The sequence below is a fragment of the Peromyscus maniculatus genome, chromosome 10 (genome assembly GCF_049852395.1).
Source record: "Peromyscus maniculatus bairdii isolate BWxNUB_F1_BW_parent chromosome 10, HU_Pman_BW_mat_3.1, whole genome shotgun sequence".
NCBI classification, from domain to species: domain Eukaryota; kingdom Metazoa; phylum Chordata; class Mammalia; order Rodentia; family Cricetidae; genus Peromyscus; species Peromyscus maniculatus.
Window position 1 is genome coordinate 15,398,446 of NC_134861.1, and position 17,780 is coordinate 15,416,225.

The 17,780-nt window shown below is 46.1% G+C and overlaps 1 protein-coding gene across 8 annotated transcripts in view; it reads right to left on the minus strand.

The window, feature by feature from the left end:
- Positions 1 to 15,217, minus strand: part of Cobl (cordon-bleu WH2 repeat protein) — a 242,784-nt gene extending 227,567 nt beyond the window's left edge. For 3 of the 8 annotated variants that reach the window (XM_076546019.1, XM_042285599.2, XM_042285597.2), the window contains exon 1: positions 14,921 to 15,191. In XM_076546019.1, coding sequence (XP_076402134.1) covers positions 14,921 to 14,961 — 41 coding nt within the window. In that variant the 5' untranslated portion in view covers positions 14,962 to 15,191. Of the gene's footprint in view, positions 1 to 14,920 lie in introns of all 8 variants that reach the window. The other 5 variants (XM_076546020.1, XM_042285598.2, XM_042285600.2 and 2 more) reach the window with 4 other exon arrangements.
- Between the last annotated feature and the right edge of the window lie 2,563 nt (positions 15,218 to 17,780).

Genomic DNA, 17,780 nt, shown 5'->3' on the forward strand with positions numbered 1-17,780 from the left:
TCTGTGATCCCCTTAGCTATACCTTATCCAATTTTCAACCTCACAAGCTCTTAACACCCCCCCCACCCCCCGCCCCGCCCCATCCCTAGCTTCACAAAGGCATCATTTCTCAGCAGCAATAGCCAGGCTTTGCCCTTGATTGCTTCTGCCTGCTCTTCACTGCCTCAACCTCCCCTCACCCGCATCCCACTCAATTCCTATGTCCTCTCTGAGGACAGCCCCTGTGCCTTGTGCTAAAAAAAGGCCCTTATGAAAGAACTTTAGTGAACAAGGGTAAAAACCTGACCTCACTCTCTGAGGAGTAAGTTTGGAAGAAACCTGTGAATAAAGCAAGAACACCTTCCCTAGTGCTGAACCCTGACAAGAAGTCCCACTCCCAGACATCGTTGCTGTTGTAACTGAATGTCACAGACTAGGAAACCTACAAAGAATACAGATTCCCTTACCCCATGGTTCTGGAGACAGAGAAGTCCAGAGCATGGCACCCGCATTTGCTTAGCATCTGATACAGCTGTGTCCTGAATGGTTGTGCAATAAAGCCAAGCTCGTGGGCTAACCGGGCTCCTGCTACCTTTTCTGAAAAGCCACTAAAGTAAGCATGAGGTCCCCAAGCCATGGTCTTAAATCCCAGTTACCTCCCAAATACCTCTCTGCTAAGATATCAATTTGGGAATTAAAATCTCCAACCTATAAAGATTGGAGGACACTTTCAAGCCATACCCACATTCTACTGCCATGTAAACTGATAAAGCGCTCTCTCCCACTAAAGGATCACAAGTGTCTTGATAACCATGCTTTCAAACTATATATAGGGCCCTAATGTGGGCTCATTCCACCTCTTGATGAGTAACTTCTACTGCCAGTTTGCATCTATTTTTAAAAAGGGGCATCACATACAGCACCAAGCATGATTATCAGAGCTGGACACAGACACCTGCCAGGCAGCAGCAGAACTAGGCTCTGGCACATATGAAATCACTAGTTCAGTGTTTCCAATGTAACACTAAAATTATGATAACATATTCACAGGCCTGCATTTTCAAAATGAGCTATTGCCTCCATTATTGCTATATACCCTATACTTTATAAAGTAGGAGGGTTAAAATACTATAATGGACTAATGCTTTTCTAAGCCTCCTTACAGAGTTAATGCAAAACACTATAATCTCAGAGTAATGCTCTAATATTCATTTGCAGAGGTCAAAGATATACATAAATGCTTTTTACCCCTTATAGAGTCTGAGGACATAAAACCCAATTGAATGAGAAAGGAAAATTTCACTGTCTAAAACCCTACATCAAGTTACTGTGCCGTATCAAGGTGGCATCATCACTGGTGGGATAGGGCACCCTGCCCCATCTGGACAGTGGGGCCTCAGGAAAGGCAAGGCAACTTCTTAATGACTCTTAGATGTTACATGTGACAAGAACATACATACTGTTCATAGTTTAGTTTAACTATTGGTCCAGCTCCCAACAGGACACATGTAAATATCCTCTGGAATGACCTATACACATGTGCAGCATTTTACCTAACACTCAGACACCAATGTCTAGGTAAATTGTCCTGATTCTTGTTGCTTCTCTTCTGAATATTATTGCTGATGGTGCTACACAAACACCAAGCTCCGAGATGTACTTTCACACTCATTTTAATTGGATATAGGATGGCATGCAACTTGTTAAGGGCAGCTATCTCTTCATCCTGGATGGGACCTGGCCTCGTCTTCGTGGAATCAGACAACTGCCAGGAGAACAGAACTTAAAAGAAACATGGAGCAGACACTTCTGTTTGGGAGCAGAGCACTGAGCCCCCAGCCAGGGTCACTAAGCTGATAGATACAAGGTGCAGTCCACACTCAAAAATGATGACAAAACTCCTCAAGAGAGACAAACGGGTCTCTAGAGCTTCTCCATCAGCCCCGATCTTTCCTGTCCTGTGCACCCCAGAACTTCCCCAGTAGCTCAGCCTACCTGTTCCATGTACAATGCTGTGCTCATAACATCTGCACAGGAGCAATTTATGAACACAAGCTACCATCTTTATCAAACACCTACTGCTGTTTTCCCGCGTTAAAGCAGCAGGCCCTTCTGAACACTATACCAAGTCCTCAGTTTCCTATTACAGTGGCATTGGCCGTGTCTCTACTGTGGGAAAACAATGGGAAATGTAGTGAATGTCTCTCTACAGACACGCTCTGGGGCAGTGTCCTGTACTAGTACCTACTGTCTGCTCCTTTGTTTAGCCTGATGGCTTGCTGGTAGAAAAAAAGTAATGGGAAAAAAGAGGAACCACCATATGGCAGGCACTCCACTGGATCCTTTTACTCCTTGTCAAATTATCTCATGAATTCTACAACCCAAGGCCAGCACGATGGCTCGGGGATAAAGACCACATCAACCTAATGGCCTAAGTTTGAGTCCTCAGACTCACAGTAGAAACAAAGCAGCAACTCCGGAAAATCCTCTTCTTACTCCCACATGCACTGTAACACACACACACACACACACACACACACACACACACACACACACACACACATACACAGTAATAATAAATAATATTTAAAAACTTTAAAAAACATCCTATAATCCATGTAATTCCAGAAAATCAAGAGGACCTGGAGGACAAGGAAACTAGCTAACTGGTTCAAGTTACATGTGTCTCAGTGGCCGAGGATGGTTTGGGAGATCTTACTTTTCCTCCCCTCAAGATCTACAGTTCCACAGGCTCAGCATGATAGAGACCAGAACTGCATGCAAACCACAGCCATGGTCCTGCAGCAGCATCCCTCACTGTCCCAACACCAGGAAGCACCCACAGAGCAGGGCCTTAGCCTTTGCATCACTAACAAAAGAAAGAGGGACTGGTGGGGAAAATCTTTCACAAAAGTCATATAACCACTTAGACATATTTAAAACAAATAAACACATTTTCAAGCCAATAAACATTTTTTTCATTACAGAAACACTGCCTTTTCGAAATAAAAATGTTTATGCAAATGAGTGTGCAGCCCTCCCCTCAGGGCACAGGAGTTTATTATGAAGGCCAACTCAGTTTAAAGGCAAATAACCCATCACTTCCCCCAAGCTCCCTGTTAAACGGTCTTCACTGACGTAAGAGACCTATAGTTTTGAAAAGTCAGCACCAAAAAACATTTCAAGCATACAATTTTCCTCTAAGGTTGCTGCTCAGATGTCTTGTGTAAGGAGCAATGTTTCCCACAGACCAACAGTTAAAGAGTCAGGGGAATACTCTTCCTCCTTCACCTGAGTTAGCTATAGCAACTGGTTAAAACAGAAACAAGGATTCTGCTCAAGTCCATCCAACATCACCACAAACAGATTCCACTCCAAAAAAGAAAGATTGGATGAGGGATGTTCCATGTGCACAGACCCCCACAGAGCTAAGAATCTAATTTGCAGAGAAGATTCAACACAAAAACAACTTACTCTAGGTGAGAAATGCATTAGCCACGAAGAAGGAATGGTTTTCCACTTTTGTGTCTCTCAGTGTGCAATGTAATGTTTGGATTTGGAGAGCCCCTAGAAGCCTGGCATTTTAATGGCTTGGTCTTGAACTTGGTGTTACTGGGGCATGGCATAACTTTAAGGAGGTGAGCCCAGCTGGAGAGAGTCCTGTCACTGGGGACCCTGCCCTCCCTTCCTGTGTTTCCTTCCCAGTCAGCCACCATGACCTGAGCAGCTTCCTCCACAGCACTCCCTACCACGATGTACTCCCACTATCCAAAGGCAACAGGAACAGGAGACCATGGACTAAAGCCACTGAAAACCACAACCACAAGAAATCTTTCCTCCTGAGAACTTAATTATCTTAGGTAATGGTCACATTAATAAGAAGCTGACTAATAAAAATAAGAACCAGTGAGCTGTAGGAATGGATACAATACCAGGCACAAGAACCCAGTAAGAGCCACACCCTCCCAAGCCACCCCATATCTCCACATCCCCCAAATCGAGGTCTCCCATGGGGAGTCAGTAGAGCCCAGCACACTGAGCCTAGGCAGGTTCAAGCCCCTTCCCACTGCACCAAGGTTGCCCAAGGCCTCACACTACAGGCACCGGGCTCCCCAAAGCCTGTCCATGTACCAGGGATGGATCTCGATCCCCCTGCCTGGGTGCCCCCAAACAGTTCAAGCCAAACAACCCCCCCCCATATCCAGAGGGCCTAGTCCAGTCCCATGGGGGCTCCACAGCCACCAGTCCACAGTTCATGGGTTTCCACCAGTGTGGCCTGTCATCTCTGCACGTCTTCCCATCATGATCTCCATGTCCCCTGCCTGCAGAATCCCTCCTCTGTCATCGATTGGATTCCCGGAGCTCAGCCTGGCGCCTGGCTGTGGATCTCTGCATCTGCCTCCATCAGTCACTGGACAAAGGCTCTATGATGGGGGTGGGAGGAGGGAGGAGGGGGGATCTGTGGGTGGTATGTAAAGTGAGTAGAAAATTTCTTAAAGAAAAATGAAAGAAAAAAGGAAATAAAAATACCACATTGAGGTAGGTGATACAAGATTTTTATTATTATAATTGTGTAGACTTATGTATAACTACAAGAGGAAGTTCTTAGTCTTATTGCAACTTGATATGCCATCCATTGGAGGCCTACCATTTTCTGAATAGAAGTGGAGGAGAAGTGAATGGAGGCATACAATGGGGAAGGCCAGAGAAGGACTGCGAGAAGAGAAGAGAGTGGAAATTGTGGCTGGGATGTTGAATGAATGAATGAATAAATAAATAAATAAATTTTTATTATATTAAAAAAGGAGCCACACCAAAATGCTACACACTATCCTTCCCCTGTCTAGCATGTCCCTGCAGAAGGACATCAGCCCTTAGAAGCCCTACAAGTACCAAGTACACTCGTTGTCAGTGACATTCACTTACCAACAACAAAGGGACAGTTAGAGAATCACCTAGCTCTCGCTGAGGGTTGCCTAAAGTTATACACAAGAAAACACAACTAACCAATCTATGAGTTTAGGGAGTGCATTTACTGAACACGGCAGAATTCTGCACCTCTATCAAACGTATCAGCACAAGACCCAGAGAGCCGAGTCATATCAGTACAAAGGAAGGCTTTTCATGTTTATTAATTCATTAGCCAGCATCAGGGCAGAAGCACTTGCTAGATGGGAGGCAGAGTCTGGGCCCAACTTGTATTAATTCAGCCATGCTCTCACTGCATCCACCCACTTCTGAGGGGGGTCCTCTCCTACCACATATGCATACTTCCTTCAGGAAACTAAGTCCCATCTAGAGTCTCAGGGGGTGTGCTTCCTGGAACTGTAGCAAGACATCATCAGGTGGACAGCAGCAGGTGACAGATATCAAGAGGCTTCATGTGGATGCTTACGGTAGACTGTTTCTTAAAAGGCTGGTGAGAAGCTATAGCATACCAGGGTATCACATCCTCCTGCAGGAAGCAGAAGAGGCCCCAGCAGAGGGGACTTTGGAACCTCAGTTCTGTGTTTCCAACTGGTGTAGCAGTAGAACCAAGGGATGAGGTGTAGGGGATACCTGCCAGATTAGAAAGTCAGGACAATTGAAACCCCAACCAGAAGAAAGCTACTACTGTCCTTCTGACCAGGGGAACCCTGTAAGAGTCAAGCCTCACAGAGCGTCCAAAGACTCAACATGACCTACAGCATGCCACCACTATGGTAACACACCTAACTGACAGCCTAAGAACACTTCAATTTCCTCCTTTAAAAGGAAAAAGGAAAAAAAAACTGGGCTGGAGAGATGGCTCAGTGGTTAAGAGCACTGACTGCTCTTCCAGAGGACCTGGGTTCAATTCCTAGTACCCACATGGTAGCTAACAACTGTCTGTAACTCCAAGATCTGACACCCTCACACAGACATACATGTAGGCAAAACACCAATGTAAATAAAACAAAAATAAATAGTTAAAAAAAACTATAACCCAAAAGACTACCATTCCAAAAATGTAAATTGTAGGTAAATGGAAAAATAATAAGAAAATTTCTCAAATTGAAGTGTTGTTTTCAACTCAAACTGGTCTACTTTACAAACTAGATTCCATTACCTCCCCTTGCGTGCGTGCGTGCGTGCGTGCGTGCGTGCGTGCGTGCGTGCGTGCGTGCGTGCGTGCGTGCGTGTGTGTGTGTGTGTGTGTGTATGTAGATGTGGGGGGGGAGTGCTCTCATCTGTGTGAGTGCCAGTGTGTGTGTGTGTGATCCATGCAAGGCATCTTCCTCCGTCACTTCCCCCCTTATTTTTGATTCAGGGTGTCTCACTGAACCGGCAGCTCCATGTTTCAGCTAGAGTCTAGCTGCTAGACTGAGAGGGTATCAACCCCCAGGGGCCAGCCTGTTTCTGCCCCTGATGCTGCACTTTATGGAAGCATGCCACCACACCCAGCTTTTACTTGGGCACTGGGAATTCTGAGCCCAGGCTCTCATGCCTGCATAGTGAACACTTTACCCAGGGAGCCATCATTCCAGCCTCTCATTATGGTTCTTCATGTTGTGAAATTTGCACATGAACTTCATTTGGAGCATTTTCTTTGAAAATGAATCACTCCATGAACACCAGTCAAAAACATCTGAGAAGTAGTTAAGGATAGGAATTTAGAGGGCTGATGTAGCATGAGAAACACTGAGAGTTCTGTACCCCAACTAACACTCGTGAGAACTATCATGTGATCTGGTAAGGGCTGGAAGAGATCTCTAACTCATTCTCCATACAAACCATGCTGCCAGAGCATAACTGACCATTACCACATAATAAGTGACTTAGACACTGAGTAGGACAGACAAGGTTTTACTTCGACCTTAAAACCGAGTCAACACCAAATTAGTGGCAGCAAGATGGGTGACCAGACAGATGGGAACCTTGACAAGGAACTATTTACAATGGCAAACTCTAGATTCTACCTACACTACACCAGCTGCTTGCAAGCTAACCATTTGTTTAATGAACATTAGTGAGTTTTGTTCTTAATTATCAAGGTTCTAGCCACCTGAACAGAAGTGTTCATGTCTGAATTATCACTCCCACCCAAACCTATTTTTAAACAACTCCCAAACTATTAAGTTTGGGAAACACTGCCAGGACTGATTGAGGAAGCTATTTAAGTATTTAATTGCTCAGACTATGTAGTTAGAATTGAAAATCAGTGCCCTGGGTACATCTCAGGTTCAGTTCTCTGACTTCCAGCCACACACAGTATTTACGTTGCTGAACTTTGTAGACAACCTTCGTCATCGGAGAACAGGTATTCCTTGCTCATCCTGCCTTCTCTAAGGAGGAAGGCAAGAGGCTCTCCAACTTCCCCAGCACAGCTAGCCTATGGCTCTGGCTAGGGAATTCTCTCCCCAACCTGTTCAACTTTAGACTGCTGTACACCATGAACAAAAAGAACTTGGTAGGACATGAATATGGAAGATGAAAATCATAAAAGTCAAAGCATGCCAGTCCCCCAACATCCGACAGAGAGAAAGGCCTGGTTACTTCCCTTCCATCTTTTTGGGTGACTGTCTAAATGTCACTTCCTCCTGGGGATGGACAGGGAACTCCTGTGCTCTGAGTCTCCAAAGTCCTGAAGAGATGGCGGGGTGAAGGGTCTGCATTTTCTCCACACTCAGATGTGGAGACAAGAATCAGAACCACCAGCTTCTGGAGGCCAACACATAGCCATTCTGTGAAGCTCAGGCCCATTTCCTGCCAATTATAAACTGAGCAAAATAAGGATGCATTTCTCAGTGCAGGCTAGAAACCATCTGGGCATACCTCCTGACAGCTGACTTCTGAGGGCCCTGGTAGGAGGGAGAAGAGTCACATGTGCAATGAGATCACCTGTCCCGTCAGTCTACTGTGTCAAGCTCTTCCTATCCCTCACTACACCATCTTGTCAGGGGCTGCGTCCCCCTATGCTGAGTCTCCCCTTAATGACTGTATTTTGGGAGCTGGGCCAAGGCCACATGTATAAAAGAGATATGTACAACTTGTGTCACAAAGTAAAGGGCAGGTGCTTCTGCGACCTGCTCCTCTTTGGGGCTAGAACATGGCAAAACCACATGCTGGCCATTTTAAAGCATCAAGGCAAGGCAGGAGCTTTGTGATAAGCTGGGATCACCCCCAGCCCACTCACTGGACAATCAGCTACAAATGGACATACTTTCCCAAAGCCACCATTGCTCCAAGTTCCTCCATAAGGCATCTGACACCTCTCAAGTCGGTGCAGAACAGGGCCACATCGCTGGCAAACGTTGTCAGAGCCGAGAACCCACAGTGCCAGCTGATCTGTCTGTTCACACACAGTCTGGCAGAAACAAAGGTATGTGAGAGTTTAAGAAAATGCCATTTTGAAAAATGTCTTTTTGAAAGAGGCATCCGGCACATGCTGGGAACACACTGAATCATGTGACACAAGGCCCCTCTGAGTTCTACCTTATCCAGCCACAAATGGGAAGCGGAGCTGGTTTACTGGATGACAGCTGTCTCCTGTGCCACAGGCAGATGACACTAACACAGAGGGTGCCTGCCTCTGAGGAGCTCTGAATTCGGTGGGGAGGAGATTAGCCGACTAAAGTCACAATTCCTACCAGGGTTCTGTCAGGGGAAAGCCTGGAGATGCAAGAGGAAATGCCAGTCAACTAACTTCTGTAAGTCACCGGAGGCCTGGGATGGAAAGCCTACGTCGTCTAAAGGCTTCCAGGAACCATCCTGGGACAGAAGGAAAGGCTGCCAGGGCAAAGTGACGGGAAAAGTGTGCAACACTGGCGGAAGTATAGGGAAGATGCTGCCGTGGCCACCAGAGACTGAGAAACCACAGTCAGAATCCTGACCTGTCACCTTCGACCTCTAAGCCGCACCGAGTAACTTACATTTAAAATGAGCTGAAAACAGGCCAGGTGAAGAACTCTGTCCTCCGGGTGCACTGGCCACTCACACAGGACGGCACTGTGAGATCAGACAGTTCAGCTGACTGACATGCAGAGCCCTGTTAGTCAGGGCTGCAGACCATGCTATCGGAGGTGCACACTACCACCAGCATCCAAATCTCCTTCCAGTCTTCTCTCTGCTTCCCACAGGAGAACAGGAGTAACAAGCAAAAGTCCTAGTCACCTAGAATGGTACCCACTAACCCCACCTTCTCCTGGTGCATAAAAGAGAATGGGTACCCTTGCTGCCTTGTGCCTGGAGCAACATTGAGCTTGCCCTAGAACAATGGCTCCCTCACTGGGTTCTAGAGCAGCAAAGACTGGACAGGAGCTATGGTGAGAAGGAGGAGGGAGAGGAGTAGGACTCCTGAGTTCAGTGACTTACAGTTGGAAATTTTTAATGGGATAAGGGCTTATTGAATTCTCTAAATGAATTCAAGGTAGTGTTTTGCTGTTGTTGTGTGCAGGGTTGGTTTGTTTGATTGATTGATTTTAGGTTCTGGGGGTGGGGAGCTATACCACCAAGTGAGAATCCTAAGAGATTATCTTAGGCCACATTTCCACCCTTCCTTGTGCTTTTCGCTTTGAAAAAGGGTCTAAGTTGCCCAGGCCGGCCTTGAACTCACTCTGGAACCCAAGAAGACACTATGACTGAGTCTATAGCTCAGACTGGCCTTGAACTTACGATCTTCCCACCTCAGTTTCCCAAGTAGCTGAGACTGCAGGCCGGCACCACCATGCCCAGCTTCAGCTGGAGTCTTTAAAATGCATCACTTGGGCCGGTTGGTGGTGGCGTACACTTTCAATCCCAGCAGAGCTGGGCAGATCTTTGTGGGTTCGAGGCCAGCCTGGTCTACAGAGCGAGATCCAGGACAGGCCCCAAAACTTCACAGAGAAACCCTGTTTCGAACCCTCCCTAAAAAAACAACTACAACAAAACAATAAAAACAGCAACAACAGCAACAAAACCCATCACTTGGTTTGGTGTAGATGGGAAGTGGATCTACAAGAGCATTTATGTAAAAACACCTGTGACCTGGGAATGTGTCTAATCAAATGAGCCTAAGTAAAACATATTTTGACAGTTGATCTTAAAGTTTCTTGTTTGGCTGGGCAGTGGTGGCACACACCTTTAATCCCAGCACTTGGGAGGCAGAGGCAGGTGGATCTCTGTGAGTTTGAGGCCAGCCTGGGCTACAGATTGAGTTCCAGGAAAGGGGCCAAAGCTACACAGAGAAACCCTGTCTAGAAAAACAAAAACAAAAAAAGTTTGGCTAGGGAACTTATTTTAATTGGACTTGGCCTATGGAAGACACGGTCCTAGCCAGGAGCAGTTTACCTCCTGTTGAGGGAGACTAGACAGATGATTTTAAAATCCTAAATTACCACAGGGTGCTGCTGGCTGGGGGAAAAAGCTATCTTATAAAGAGACTTGCTCAGAAACATGGGAAAGGCCCAGGGGATGGACTATGGGGAATGTGTGTACTGTTGGAGAAGCATCACCATTTGTCACTGTAAAGTGCATACATACCACCGTGGGTCTAGAATGATGAGTACAAGTCTTGAAAGCTTTATAAAAGGCAACTGAAACCTTGTCAAGCATACATAATGTCCCCCTAGCAAGGGAAAAGTCAGAAATATAGAGTGGTGGAAGCAGGGAAGGCGAATGGAAACCTGTAAGAGGCCCTTCAACCACACAGTGGCAAGACAGAAGGAAGACTGCAGACACACAGATCACAATTCACTTACATAAATGAAAATTATTTTACAAGATACATAATCTATAACAACAATATAAGTCAATGCAAATAGTTTAAGAAAAGTACAAGCAGGAGGAGATATGTAAGTTTTCAGTGGGTGGTGCAATATGAGAGCAACACAGATTAAAACACGTCACTAGGTAGAGCCACAAAATCCACAACCCCATCGTTCAATGTGAATGGGGCCAAAGGGACACAGTAAATACACTGTCTGTTGAATGTGTCTACTTAGTTCAAGTCTAAAATAAAACCTTGTTCGTGTATTTCAAATTTGATTTGATATTAAATATTTCTGATCAGTTTTGAAAACTTTTGATCAGCTGCAAAAGCAAATATAATTGTAAATTCAATCACAAAGTTCAAAAGGCCTAGTATCTTAAGGCAGTTATTATGGGATACAGATACATCCTATAATCACTGTTTTCTTAATAATTACAGACATATAATTGGGTGCACACAAGTTACGACCTCATTTTGCAAGTCACAAATTAAAGAGGCCACAGAATTCAAGCCTGCATAAATGTGGGGATTGTCATATTTCCAGGTCACAGTGCCACCCAGTAATAATCTAATATGCCCATGCATGGGAGATCATGAGAGAAAACCAAAGGATGGACTGCATTCTAGAATCCCAGAGACAGGAGTGATTCAACAGTTTGCATGTATCTTTGAAGCAATGTTCATGGCCCTTCAGATCCATCATCTGAACACAGCTATTCTGATGTAATAAAAATGATCTGTAATTATTTGATATTGTAAATGTATAATTCCTCATAGATAAAAAACATGACTACAAAAAGTAAAATCCTAGGAGTACTCTCCAAACCGTAAACTAAATGTTATTTAAGTGGGTTGATGGAATAAAGAAGAGCTCAGAGTAACATCTTTAAAAATGTAGCTCAAATTTAGTGTTGAAGTTTTGTAACAGATAATCCTTATTCTCTCATTCTTAAGGATCTCAACACTCCCCAGTCCATTCTCCAAAAGCAAATCTAAATGTCTTATGATATGTAGTTACTATTTCTTTACTATCAAAACACTGAATGGTTTGGTACAAAACATGAGTATGGCTGGTGATATTACCATTAAAACAGATAGGCCCTCTTTCTTGATATTGTGTTGGCTGCTGACAGGTAAGAAGTGTCTCACATTGCCCACTTTGAGCTGGGCATAGCAATGCATGCCTATCATCCCAGAGGTCTGAGGCACAAAGATCACAAGTTCAAGGCCACTCTGGGCTACATAGAGAGACTCTATATCCCAAAGCAACAACAACAACAACAACAAAAAGTCACCCACTTAATTTTTTTCAATTTCTTTCAATTATTTCTTGTTCTATTAAGTCTATTAAAATAAATATATGCATACAAATAAGTAAAGCTACGTTTTTGTGAAGTTCACTAATTTTTAATGAGCAACTCAGCCTTTGCTCAGATGTACCCAGTTTTGAAATTTCATGTAAATGGATACTTTCTAGTTCTACACAATTAAGCATTTTCTCTATAGAAAAAAAATCAATATCTACTATCCTGCCAATGCCAAACACTCTCCCTTATTTACATGGTGTTCAGTACAGAATTCAGTCTCTAGTTCTATAACAACCAACTTCTAAGATGGATCCCACATACTCAAACAGATACATTAAAATACATTAAGTATGGGCTTAACTATATTTTAAAACTTCACCCAAAAGCAATTTGCTTAAATCTGTATTCTAAAATATTCCACCAGCTATCACTTCTGACTAGTCGTAACCTGAGGAGAGAACTGACTCCCAGGTTGTCTTCTTAATCTGCACTCATGTGTGCAGCCAGCCACATTTGCAAACACACACACACACACACACACACACACACACACACACACACACACACACACCACGCCCTTTAAAAAATGAGCTCTAAAATTCCCTAAGCAACACATCAAGTCTACACACAATCTCCTTCCTAAAAGAATGCCTTCCCCAGACAGACACACGTCACAGTCACTGCTTTAATGGAATTACTAAGAAAAATATGATTTCAATCCAAGTAAAATTTGCATTTGTGTTCTTAACAAAGATAACGCTCTAAGGAGATGATTTTACATTCACCAGCCCATCTGTCCCTTCACTAATCCACACTTTATAATATGCAATCTCTTGCCCATTCCAAACAGTCTACACAGCACAAGGAGGACTGAGGAGTTTTTGTCAATAATAACAAACTCATTACATCAGTTGTCTGCTGTCACATGGGAAAATGATAGTTTACACAAAGTTTAATTTTATAACTAGCCTCTTTAGTATCAGATAGAAAACAAACTTCCCTCAAGCACACTGCAAACACCGCCTATTCTCAAAAGATAAAGAAAACAGTAATTTCCGATACAAGCCAACAAAATCGAATTGCCTCCGATAACACCGTGAAGCCCCAAAATGCCACAATCCTTTATGAGAGGCAAGCAATACAACTAAACAATATAAAATATCCAAAATCCTAGTGCCATTTCCTCCTTCAAATTTTAACACAAGATACTTTATATCGAACCTGTAATCTCTGTTGAAAAAAATAAAAGCATATTTTATACTTTCTTGGTGTTTCTGTACTCAAAGTATAAACAAGTGACAAATGGCAATAAAAGACATTACAAAAAATAGATCTACATTTCCTGGACGAAGAGGTTGAAGCAAGCAAACAATATGCTTGGGATGCTGGGCATCACGCCTCATACACTCTGCACCATGGTATAAGTCCTTGGTTTTCCTTGGTGGCCCGAAGTGAGGAAGGCGGACCTAGGTTGTCCTCTTAGGGAGCAGTCTGAGGAGGGTGGTTTCACTATTACCAGACTCTTTTACTGGTTTCTGCAGATACTCTAAGAAACTTTGCAGACCTCCTAAATATTCTATTCATATTTTTTATAGGAAAATGTGATCCAATAATTCAATTCCCTTAAACACACTTATGTAATAAATCTAGAAAAGCCACAAATGTAAAAGCAATTCTGTTTACATCTCCCCAGGTCATGTTGGGATTTCCGGCTACCAAGAAAAAGGATTCCCGTATTTATTTTCTTTAAGGGGAATCTGTTTGTTCAAAGGAATTATATAACCACACCTAAGTATAGTGGGGGGGAGTCTTTTTTTTTTTTTTCAACATTCCTTGGCTTCAAGGTTATGAGTTACTAGTGTAGCTTACTTTTTTGGAAGCCTCCAGGGGAGATTTTTAAGAAATAATAAGGAGCTGCTTTAGAAGGGTTTTATAAACACGTGGGCAACAACATCTATGGGCAAAGGACAGGGTGAGTCAGTGGACATAACTGCAAAAGAAAAGAGATTTGTTGTCCCCAATGCTGCCTCAGAAAACCCAGTTGCTCAAGTGGAAAGTGGGCCATTCCGGGAGCAGGTGCGGGCCCACCCCAACTCATTCCATTCGCAACACTCATGACACATTTGCTCCAGAGATCAGAGGTCAAAGGTCGGCCCCATGGCACTCTCTGAAATCTACCTAGTCCACAGGGGTTGCCAACCGTCCCGACAGGGATGGGCACGAGTGGGCACGATCTGGGGAGGTGTTAGAGGGCAAGGTTGCTGGACCTGTGTTAGGCAAGTTTCTCTTTCTGCAAGTAAAATCCTCACTGTGACAGGCAATCTCTGCCGCCAAGGTGTGGGAACAGCAAAAAGAAACTAAAGAGGTTGGGACATTAGAAGATACCGGAAGACCTGGATGACAGCTCTGCTTTCCTGGTCCGATGAAGGGGTCTTACCTCTTCCGGCCCCATACAACCGGGGGGAGGGGGGGCAGCACGAAGAACAGTGTTTGTTTAGTCCCTTCCACACACACCTCCCAAGATCGTCTGGCCACATGGGCCTCACGTGTCCAAGTACCCTCCTGTCATGAGGCAGGGTGCAAGCCGGCCACTGGGCCTGCCAGGGGTGGCTGGAGGAACCCACACACAGGACCAGACGGGCACCCCTGGAGCCCGAGGCCCGAAGTCCCGTTGTCCCCTCGGCCTGCAGCAGCCACGATCACAAGGGGCAGGAGGCAGCCCCAAGCTGAGGTTCTGCACAGAGGGTCGGCCCCCCACCCCCGACCCCGACACACACATTTATACACAAGGGCTTTTACACCAGCACCACTCACGGAAAGTGCACCCGGGCCAGGCCTGCCACGGTGACCAATGCAAGACCCTGGCGCCCCAAGTACTCAGCACCTCGCAGAGAACTGTGCCCGCCCTTCTCCAGCACCCGCTTACCCGGTGGGGGGCTTGGCCGCCAGTGCGTGCGGCGCGTCCATGGAGCCGGCGGGCTGCGCTCGGGGCTCTGCCGGCCGAGTGAGGCGCTGGCTGCGGCGCCGCCGTCCTCATTCACTTTTTCCGCGCTGACCCATCGTCCTCCCACGCGGGCTTGGCGAGGATCAGCGGCCGTGCCGAGAGGAGAGGACGGAAGCGACCGGAGGCGTCCGGGCGGGCGGGGGCGCGGGGAGGGACCGACGCGGCCGGCCGGGACGCGGGAGCAAGGTGCGCCGCGCCCCCGCCGAGCTGGCTCAGCCGCGCCCACCGCGGCACCGCCCCGCGCCCGCGCGCCGCTCCCCAGCGCCCGCCTCCCCGCGCGCCCCCGCCGCCGCCCGAGCGCACCTGGGCGGGGCGCGCACTCCGCGGTGGGCACCGGCTCGCTTGCCAGCCTGCCGGGCGGGTGGTAGGAACTGGGCAGGGAACCACCTAGCCAGCTACCTGTGGCTGTGTAGGGCGAGGCCGGTGGACTAGCTGTCGAGAATTGAATGGAAGGAACAGAGAGGCGTACCTGGGACCCCGGAACCTAAAAGAAGCTTTGTCAGTGCCACAGAGCTCCTGCGAGGGGTGGGGAGAGGGGTCCGTGAGGTTCTTGGAGTGCAGCACCGGGAAGTGGAGTGGGATGTAGTTTGGGGTACAGGTACACGTTCCTGAGACATCAGAAAGCAGAGAGGCTGGTGCAGACCTGCTGTGCCAACAAGAACTGCACTGGGTTGGATGCATGCTTCGATTTGCCAGCCTGGTTGACTGGATAGTAGTGGACATTACTGTGGCGACTCCTGTGCGGACTGGTGGGCAAAAATACCAGCAGAGGCTGCAGGTGCTGAGCCCTCAGGGCAAGTCAACCTGAAGGCCCAGATCCACCAAGCCTCACCTCTCCACACTGCTAATTGACACCAGGGGAACAGGAAAAGACCCTGGTGGCTATGAAAGTTCAGCCCTACAAATACAGCAATGGTACTGGGTTTAGAATTAGAATAAAAGACTAGTAAGATGTAAGATTCCGTGACTGAACTCGGTATTCAGAAGCCAGCCCTAAGCCTCTCTGCCTCTGAGCCCCAACTTTCTGTTTAAGGAAAGAGGGGAAGGCCAGCCTTTGTACAAAATGTAAGCCCTGAAGTGGCTACAAAGCCTTCAGCCCCCCAGCCCCGGTGCCCACTCAGAACAGGTGAGCCGCTTCAGCTTCACACCTGCAGCGTGGCCTGGCCTCATTCTGAATGCAAATGCTCAGAGCACTTTCCCACCCTAGGGCCTCTGGGATCTGTATGAACCCCGCTGGATCTGCTCGGATACCTGCTGCCCAGGGAGGCCTTTCGTGACCCCTCTGCACTAAAGCACAACCCCATTCTCAATTCCCATCTGCTTCTTGTCCAGTGTCCTGAATTTGACACTCTTGCTCATTGTCTTGATGTCCCTCATGGATGCTTATCACTTGTGTGTGTGTGTGTGTGTGTGTGTGTGTGTGTGTGTGTGTGTGTGTGTGTTTATAAAGTGCTTCCATGTATATGCATACAAATTTTATATTTATATAAATATGGGTGTGTGGATTATATATACATGGGATATAAGTATATGCATATGTCCATACTGTATTGGATATGGTTTTTTTGTTTTTATGTGTTTGACCTGGGTTTCTTTCCTGAGAATGTGACTCGGTGTTCGAACAGTGGGCCTTGTCTGATTTTTTTCATTACTCTCAACATTTAGGAGAGCAAGTGAGGGTGGATTAGGGCTCACTACATAAAGAGAACATTGAGTGAATGAGTTTCTAGGCTGCCTTCCAGCTCTGGGTGTGGGTATCAGAAGTTACCTCCTGGAATCTCTAAGATCTCTCCATGCTCTGGATACCACTGTGGGAAGGAGTAGCCTGGGAGAGGCCAGGAGGCCAGGAGCTAGGGATCTAGACCCCAGCGAATATCTCAAGAAGTATCAGTGGCTCAGACGGTGGGCCGCGATAGCAGCTAGAAATCATGAGCACTGAAGGCAGTTGGTTCTCAGACAGAGAGAATACCACACAAAAAGAAGTAGAGGAAGAAAGGCACTGTCCACCTCAAGGCTGAGCTTCCCATTTCTGTCCTAGGAAAAAGGCCCTGGCAGCATTGGGTTTGGACAACTTCCAATTCTAGGGAAGCCACTAAACACCATAATCTGAGAAACCCAAAAGGGAAGTGGAGTGGGCGGAAGAAACTGAGAAGACTTAACCACAGTGAAGCACAAGGCAAGGTTGGGGCTTAATACCCGTAGGCAGATCTAAACTCCTGACGCCTCTGCTCGGAATGTAAATAGGCCAGCCCTGACAATCAGGACCCAGCTTCCTTTATGGAAAGGGTCCCAACAGATCCATCTATGCACAATTGTTTCCAAAATTAAATCTGTTTCACAGGTACCTATGAAGGCTGATAATAGGTAGAACCAGACAGGGAAAACAGAAACAACATGCAGAAGGCATAGCTCTTTGAGGCAGAGGCTGTAAAACAAAGGTCTGAGGAGGATTCCATACAGTACCACGTGCCGAGATGACTTGACCTTGGAGGTCACTGGATGCTTTCATGTACACCTTGATCTGAGTAGAGCAAATAACATAATAACATGTTAGGACATTGATTCCAGGAAGAGGATGATTCCTCCCTGCATGCACTTTAAAATGCCTTTCAACAAACCAACACTCTTTCAAATATTGACCTTCACAAAATATTTTATAGACATGCAAACAGCCAAGATATTCTGATAATTATCTGTAATTGCTGAGGGGGTAAGGATGTAGTATTTGTCAGTTTGCATGATGTGACTAGTCCACATGGACTGATGATGTCAGATTCCCATC